Source organism: Portunus trituberculatus, chromosome 23 (genome assembly GCF_017591435.1).
Source record: "Portunus trituberculatus isolate SZX2019 chromosome 23, ASM1759143v1, whole genome shotgun sequence".
Classification (NCBI taxonomy): Eukaryota; Metazoa; Arthropoda; class Malacostraca; order Decapoda; family Portunidae; genus Portunus; species Portunus trituberculatus.
In genome coordinates this window covers 6,179,191-6,187,500 of record NC_059277.1, presented here as the reverse complement: position 1 = coordinate 6,187,500, position 8,310 = coordinate 6,179,191, and the positions used below count along the sequence as shown (strand labels likewise).

Sequence of the window (8,310 nt, the reverse complement as noted above, 5' to 3'; positions counted from 1 at the left end):
CCCTTCTTTCTCTCCATCCTCTCTCTCCCTTTCTCTCCAATCTCACCTTTAACCCCCCTTTCTCTCCACTGTCCCTTACCCCTCTTTCTCTCCACCCTCTCCCCTTACCCTCTTTCTCTCCATCATCCCCTCACTCTCTTTCCCTCCAACAACACCCACACCCACACCCTCCCATCCCACCAATGCAAACACACCAAGCACGTACTGACTTGTTTTTTTGCAGAGAATACTAACCAACACAGGCAAACTCCATAACTCAAAGGCTTATTTTATCTGTGTTTACTTGTGGAATTTCATCTTTTTTCTATTTCATCTCCTCTTAGTAAGGAAGGAGAAAGCAGTGTGTGGGGGAGGTCATTTTAATAGGTAAATATCATTGAGAAGTAATGATGTGTAAATTTACTAAAAGCTACGTATTTCTGAACTCGAATCCTTGTCTGTCTTTTTACCCTTACTTCTTCCTTGCTTCTACACTTCTCATAACCCCTCCAGATTACCTCCATCTAAGCTCTCTCTCTCTCTCTCTCTCTCTCTCTCTCTCTCTCTCTCAATTTTTACATATTTCTTTATCAGAAGACCATGGAAAATTAAAACTATATAAAGACTAAAAAAAATCCTCTCTCTCTCTCTCTCTCTCAGCCCAGCATGAAACTGTATGTAGGAGTCAGGAGTGAGGCAGGAGTTAATTAGGAAGGAAAGTGGGAGGAAAGATGCAGGAGTTGGTCCTAGGAATGAACCACACACAGAATGCTTTATAAGTATGGATTTCTGGCACTTGCAGGAACTCCAGCCTTGCAACTACATTATAACCACCACACACACATGCACTCCCCCACTGCAGTCACCCTCAGGCACCCTCCCAAACAATCACTGCCCATCACACACACCTTTCCTCAACTTGTCACCCCTCACACACCCTCCCCAACCATTACCAGCAGTCACACATACTTTCCCTCAACTTGTCATCCCTCACACAACCCTCATACAGCTCCCCAAGACATTACCACCCTTCATGTGCCCTCCCCAACTTCTGTCACCCCTCAAACACCCTCTCCAAGTCTTCCCACCCCTTCCATACCCTCTCCACCATCACATCAAGCCTTGTGGTGTTGCAATATTAAAACCCTCAATAAAAAGATGATTACATGCTTCTTATGCCAAATAAAAAAAATATTTCAGAGTTTCTTCAAAGTTTGGTGGAAAATATATGAGTTTTGGGTTATTTCTGGACTAGTGGTGAATTATTTAACGTGGTGGTCATGTTCTGAGGGAATAAGAAGATGCAAGCCCGAGAAATGCCTACAAGTTTGTTGGTGGTTGAATGTGTGACAAAATACTGACAAATCTTACAGTATATGATAGTGAGGAGGGAAGTGACAAGAGTAAAGTGACACGATACTAATGATACAGACCAGTACTCTTAGCTGGAAACATTGAGCAGACGCTAACACTTACTACAGAAACACAGCAAGAAACACTATAGGAAAACATGATGTGAGGCAAAAAATCTGTGATAAAAACAGCACTTAACCTAGACACAAAACAAAAATACTCCCAAAATAGATGATAAAAAAATTAAATAAGAAAAGAAAAAAAAAAAAAAAAAAAAAAAAAAAAAAATCACATTGAAGGAAGAGAACATGAAAAAAAAAAAATTATAAAAGGAGTACCTAGAAACACAAAGCAAAACTGACACACCCTACAGAAAAAAAAAAAAAAAAAAAAAAAACAGCAAAACAGCAAAACGAGAGGACCTTAGGCAAACACTAGTGAAAATAAGACGGGGCACCACATCACTCTACCTTGCTTGTGGGAGTCGCTGAAGATCCTCGAGTTGGAGAGAGATAGGCGACGGCTGATTCTGGTGAACGTTGGGGTGGTGGTGGAGCCTGGCGGGGAGAAAGTAAATATAACCTGTGTCAACATGCCTCAAACTACCAACTAATTTCTTACCTGCAACGAACAGAGAGAGAGAGAGAGAGAGAGAGAGAGAGAGAGAGAGAGAGAGAGAGAGAGAGAGAGAGAGAGAGAGAGAGAGAGAGAGAGAGAGAGAGAGAGAATGAAAAGGACCACAATTATCTCTATAGTCTGATGAATGATAGATTTCAATATGGACCAATAATAACAAGAACAACTGAGGAGAAAAATCTCATACTTTTCTGCTTTTTTTTTTACTTCCACAGGATGTAATTAACACTTTGTCACATAAGGATAACGACAACAGTACCAATGTTACACGAGGAAAAGGAAACAATACAATAGATAATGTCAATGATAGAAATACTAATCCCTTTAGTACCATGACGCATTTCTATATTCTTACTATTTGGTGATTTTATACAGCTTCAGAAACTTATGTGAGGGGTTGAAATAGTGAAGTCTGGCCATTAATCTTCTGACCTCCACAGATCCTTCCTAATGTCAATAAAATGGTTTAATCACACCCAAAATTCATGGTAAAAATGTGTCCCAGTACTGAAGTTATGTTAGGGGAATGAGAGGATATATATATATTAAGTTAACATTATGTCCATGGGGAAAACAATACAGTATGGGAAAGAATAATGTTAGCATAGTTAAGTAAAGAGAGGAGGGAATAGCTACAGTAAGTAGTCTCTAGGGAAATACTGCCGATAAGTTAGAGGAATGAAAGAATATGGTAAGACACAATTATCCCGAGAAAATTCAATACAACGAACGCTAGCTACATCAGGAACAGGAAATAATATTAACAATTCAATGAAAAAATACAGTAAACACCAAGACCATGAAGAAATATGCAAAAAAAGCTTAGGGGACTGGCATCTAAGTGGATCTATTTTATTAATAATTTCTGTTGACCTTAGCTCGATTTCCCCTCTTACTTACAAAAACGTTATGAAATGGAAAGGAATAGAGCAACGTGAGGCACAAAAATCATATCTCACAAGTTAAAAGAGAGAAAAAAAAAAAAAAAAAAAAAAAATGCCCTCTTGCAGAAAAGAAGTTATGAAATAGGAAGGAACAACATGAGACAGAAAGTACATCTCACTAGTCATTCCTGTTGCCCTTGACCAGATTTTTCAATAACATAAAAAAGTTATGTAATATTTCCCCTTATATATAAAAAAAAATTATGAAATAGGAAAGAAATACAGGAACATGAGGCACAAAAATCACATCTGCTTAATTATTTCTGTTGCCCTTGACCAGAATTCCCCTTACATTACAAAATCATAAAATATTTCCCCTCTTACATGAAAAAAAAGGAAAGAAATACAGCAACATCTCACTAATAATTTTTGTTGCCCTTGATCAAATTTCCCATCTTAGCTACCGAAAAATAAGTTATGAAGTAGAAAGGAATACAGCAATACGAGGCACAGTAATTACATCTCTCAAGACATTTGTTCCTTACTTTTGGCTAATCCTTTCATACTTTTTAAGGAAACCAGCACTCAAGAGGGCCTTTTTTTGGCTTAATATTTTGTTGGTTGGCTTCCCTCCTGCATAAAAAAAAGAAAAAAAGAAAAAGAAAAAGAAAAGAAAAAAATCTCACCATTCTCCCTGATGCCTCCGTTCTCCTCGATGGTGAGGTGCTCGGCAAGTTCCGTGAGGCTGCCGTCATGGAAGCGGGTGAACGTCTGCGAGAGTCTCCGCCGGATGCGCTTCAGACTCATCTTGACACAGCTTTCTGGTGGCCTTGGAGTGGCGAGGGCGAGGGTGAGGGTGAGGGTGAGGGTGAGGGTGAGGGTAAGGGTGAGGATGAGGAGCGAAGTGGCGGCTGGGGTGGTCTGGGTGGCTGGGGTTTGGTCTTTATGTTTGGGTCTCTTGGTTGTCTCAGTGCTGTTGGCGTGCTTAGGGTTTACTGCAGCAGTGAGACGGCACTCTTAAGAACACTTGGGGTCATTATTACTTCAGTTGGCCTCCTGGTTAAGCTCTTGTGGAATGGCATTTGTTGTTTTTTATTTTTGTTTTGTTTTGTTTTGTTCCAGTGATTATCTTTCCGTCAATCACACACACACACACATACACACAATAGATTGTTATATAATACTTTTTTTCTACTCTAATCTACTTAAAAAATATCTATAGAGTCGCTTTTCAAGGACCACAAAATATATCTATTGTCAGCAGTTTTGTAACGTTAAAGATATATAAAATTTTATCTCTACATATATATTTATTTATGTATATATATATATTGATAATTATTGTCTTCTCTTTCAGTATCAGGCAGATTTTTTAATAACACTCATCAATAAGGCACTTGAGTAAACTGGAAGCACTGCCACCTGTTGTCTTGGCCGCCTCACATACTGCAAAGCTCCTGCCCCTCAACACAGGACACAGGAGTCACCAGCTCTTCACCGCACTACACCGGTCCCGGCACTCACCACCGCGCATCTTCACACATCACTGTATCCTCCGTTAGACAGCTTGAATCCATCACAAGTCAACTTCTTCCACATCTATACAAAAAAGTACCGTTCTCAAAAAAATGTCACAAAATAAAAAGTCTTCACTGAGTTCCAGTAAGAGAGGAGCATTTTCCGGCTCCCTTCAGTCCAACGCAAACTTACTTCCTGATACAAGTGTCCTGGGCTGCCCCTGAATCATGACATGGCAGGGGAGTGGAGCACCCAGACAACCATGGCGGCAGGGGACTCCAGTCTCACTCCCTCACATCTGAAAAACACACCAGCATTACAGATCTGTCCTTCAACATAGTATACAATCACAACCACTCACCATAAACAAGTGAAAATAACTTCATTCATGGAAAAAAAGGGATAGAGAGAACAAGAGTATCACATCATTTTCAGAACAAAGAAAAGAGAGAAAAAAACAAGTAAATACCATGACAATACAATATTCTTTCAAGTCAAATAAGTATTGGCAAAGGACTACAATAATAGGCCCACTTAGGCACTGGCTCATAAAGAAAAGAACTAAAAGAATTATCCAAAATTAGAATTACAGGAAACAAAACCAAACAATCTCTTTAAACCATATCAAGCAGTAAAAGCAGCCATCAAAATTGCCAGTTTCCTTCCTCTACCTTGCAATGAAAACATGCGATCAATCTACCACAGCAACACTACTGAATTACTCAGGAACAAAGCAAAGCATCCTCCTTGCCACAGTTTCTTCCAGGCCATGTGATTGTCTCTGACATAGTTGCAGTTCCCTCATTTGTAATCCTCAGACACTGCTTGGATCTTGCAATAGTCTTTCTCCTCACACCTGCCACAGTAGTCATGCTAGCATTTTTTTTTTCCCTAAAGGTAAGCTATGCAACTTAAAACTCAAGGTATCACTGTGTAATAAAGATGTTTACCTTAAATACTGTATACATCATGGGTCTGAAAACTCAACTCATCATGCTAGATTTTTTCATGGATTTCACTGGTTTGATACATAACATACACTTGTTATCTGTAATTATAACACCTTCCACCATGACTAAACATACACAATCTTATGCAACATCCACTTTCAATAAATCCACCAATATTTCACTTCATTCAGGAAAGTCTAGCATTGTATTCACTTTCAATAGTGCAGCTAACACTTCAGTCAGTCCAGCAGTCAGCCACAGATGGACTAACCACCCATCACTGCTATGGTTGAACACTCACAAGTTCTTCAAGATACAAATTATGCTTATCTTGACACTTGGAGTGGGAAGCACACTTGACAACATAGGCAAAGTGGTGATAATAGATAATCTGTCCCAAACAACCTCACTGTTATGGGGCCTAAACTTAATCAGTCAACCAATTTCATTGATGATAAAAACCTGAGAAACAAAACAGAGACCCATGGTGATAACCAAACACTCCTCACCACTGAAAACTTACATGCCGACTCGATAAATGCCCAACAGTGACGACTATTAGGTGCTCCTCTTTATAGTGAAAGCCTGCGAGCTGAGACAACAAGCAATGAAGCAAGACCAGCAGCTGTGAACCAATGCCACACATCAGGAGGCAAGGCAGTCACCATCCTGGCACTACTCTACAAGGAAGCCATTCATTGTATTATTCTTGGACCTTCACTCTCTTCTCACCTATAGTTTGTTTCTATGTAAGATGTGAGTGGAAATAAATAAGTGTAAGCAATAAGTGTGGGTCTAGTTAAGCCTTATGATGATTTTTGTTTGTAATTGGCTTTATTACCCATGCAGGTAATTTCACTCGGTAATTCAACACGTCAAAGGATGAGTGGTTTGACAGCCAAGAGTTCAGCAACACAGTAACCACATAGCTGGAATTAATGTCATAAATAGAGTGATAATTCTTGCATTGGCTGGTAATGGCAGAACCAATCCCTCAGTGGACAGTTTACATTTAGATATACCGTAACATCCACACACACACACACACTTGTCCACTTCCTAATACAAGACATGAAGTGCATTACAATTTCAGAAACATGCACATCTGTCTAGAATAAGAACATGCACATAAGTATTCAGCCACAAGCTTCACTGTCCCTCCTTGCAAGGCATCTGGAGGCTTACACTACAATGATGTCGCCACCTTCCCCCTGCCCACCCACCATCCATGACAGGAATATGCATACTTTCTATAAAAGCATAATAATAAAAAAGCAGGAAGGAAAACATACCAGTGACAACAATAATTGTTTCCAATTCCTTATGTAGGCTCAGAGAGAGAGAGAGAGAGAGAGAGAGAGAGAGAGAGAGAGAGAGAGAGAGAGAGAGAGAGAGAGAGAGAGAGAGACTGGTGACCCCCAATCTTTTGCCTAGATATTTGGCCTTCAGAACTCGACCTACACTCGCGGAAATAAGGCAAGTATATCGAAACCCAGCAAGGAGATCAATGACGACTGAAAAATCATTTTCTACGTGCTACGGGGCACAAAATGTCAAAACTAAACACTGAAATCTGAAATAAAGAAGTCAATAAGTAAGAGATGCTGAGACCGTTACCACTAACTTAATAATACTTAAGTAGTGGAATAATAATATTATTCCATCTAAACAACCACAAACCATAAGCAAATCACGCCTTGCAAATCCCATGGCAGAAAAATACCAAAAACTCGGATGCTGGTGGCCGAATATTTACCGTAGCCCGCTGTCACCATTCTAACCTCGACACAACACCTTCAGTCACCAGCCGAGCGTTGCATTCACCACCCACAGCTGCCTCGAGGGTCGGGCAGCAGGGCACAAGAGCGAAGGAATTGCAAGAGTGCGGCCACAATCTTATCTAGCATCTAACAAGACACGAATCCTGAGCTGGGCGAGGTGATGCCCGACCTCCTCGCCTCACCTCGCTCAGCTTTCCACCACCACCATCGACACCGGCACCACACACCCGCTCCACCACCACCTACTCCACCGCACGAGGCTAAGCTACCATGTGGAGGCGAAGGGGTGGAAGTGGAGTGTGTTAATGAAGGGGAAATTTGGTTTTAACTTACTGGGATGGAGTGAGAGGAACAGGTTGTTTTTGTTGATTGAGGGAGCGGTGGTGGTGGTGACACCTGTTGCCGCCGCCGCGCACTACCCGTGAAGGTCGCCGCGGCCTGCTGCTGCCTCACTGCCTACCTTGTGCCTGCTTGCCTGCCCATGCTCCTCGTAGATAAAGGGTTGCACTTTCATGACTATTATCATTACAAATTGTTTAATTTAGCTAAATATGACAGTGTGTTCGGGTTTGGTTGTAGCTACTTCCACATAGCCTCGCCGCTCACATGTCCCCATCTCTTCATTTCCTCTTTCATCATTGCTCTCTCTCTCTCTCTCTCAGGAAATTCTCTACACACCAAAGGCACAAGATTGTTAAGCACATACTGGCAGACTCCATACTCCGGCACTTGCGTCCGCTCCTCCGCTGCTCACCACCTGTCTCGGTCATGCTCAGCCCTCCCTCTTATACAAGGAACTCGTTCTCATTTTTAAGACTGGTCCTTTAAACAACGTGATACGAATTGAATATGTGCATCTGTCTCTCCTTCCAATCTTATATTCCGGTCTCTCTCCCTTGCTATCTTGCTGTTTCCTGCTTTCATCTCATCTCATGAGATGCAAATATAACATCTTGAATTATTCTCTCAAACCAAGGAAAGCAATATTTAGAAAATAGTTGCTATACTCACGTAAACCATTGCTAGTAAAAGAATGATGCTCGTCATTTACATAACAATTCATTACACCCTTTTGAATGAAAACTCTCCAGTTCGGCAATTCCCTCAATGTTCCTAATATATATATATATATATATATATATATATATATATATATATATATATATATATATATATATATATATATATATAAAATCTATCCATTCTCCT

General features: G+C 40.5%; 1 protein-coding gene across 3 annotated transcripts in view; it reads right to left on the bottom strand.

Annotated features, from left to right (window-relative positions):
* LOC123507657 (cyclin-dependent kinase 17-like) overlaps positions 1-7,691 on the bottom strand; it is a 91,060-nt gene extending 83,369 nt beyond the window's left edge. Inside the window, exons 1-3 of one of the 3 annotated variants that reach the window (XM_045260741.1) lie at positions 7,435-7,691; positions 3,539-4,668; positions 1,803-1,889 (exon numbers count right to left, since the gene is read on the bottom strand). In XM_045260741.1, the coding sequence (XP_045116676.1) occupies positions 1,803-1,889; positions 3,539-3,607 (156 nt within the window). In that variant the 5' untranslated portion in view covers positions 3,608-4,668; positions 7,435-7,691. Of the gene's footprint in view, positions 1-1,802; positions 1,890-3,538; positions 4,669-7,076; positions 7,225-7,434 lie in introns of those variants that run through there. The other 2 variants (XM_045260745.1, XM_045260742.1) reach the window with 2 other exon arrangements.
* Between the last annotated feature and the right edge of the window lie 619 nt (positions 7,692-8,310).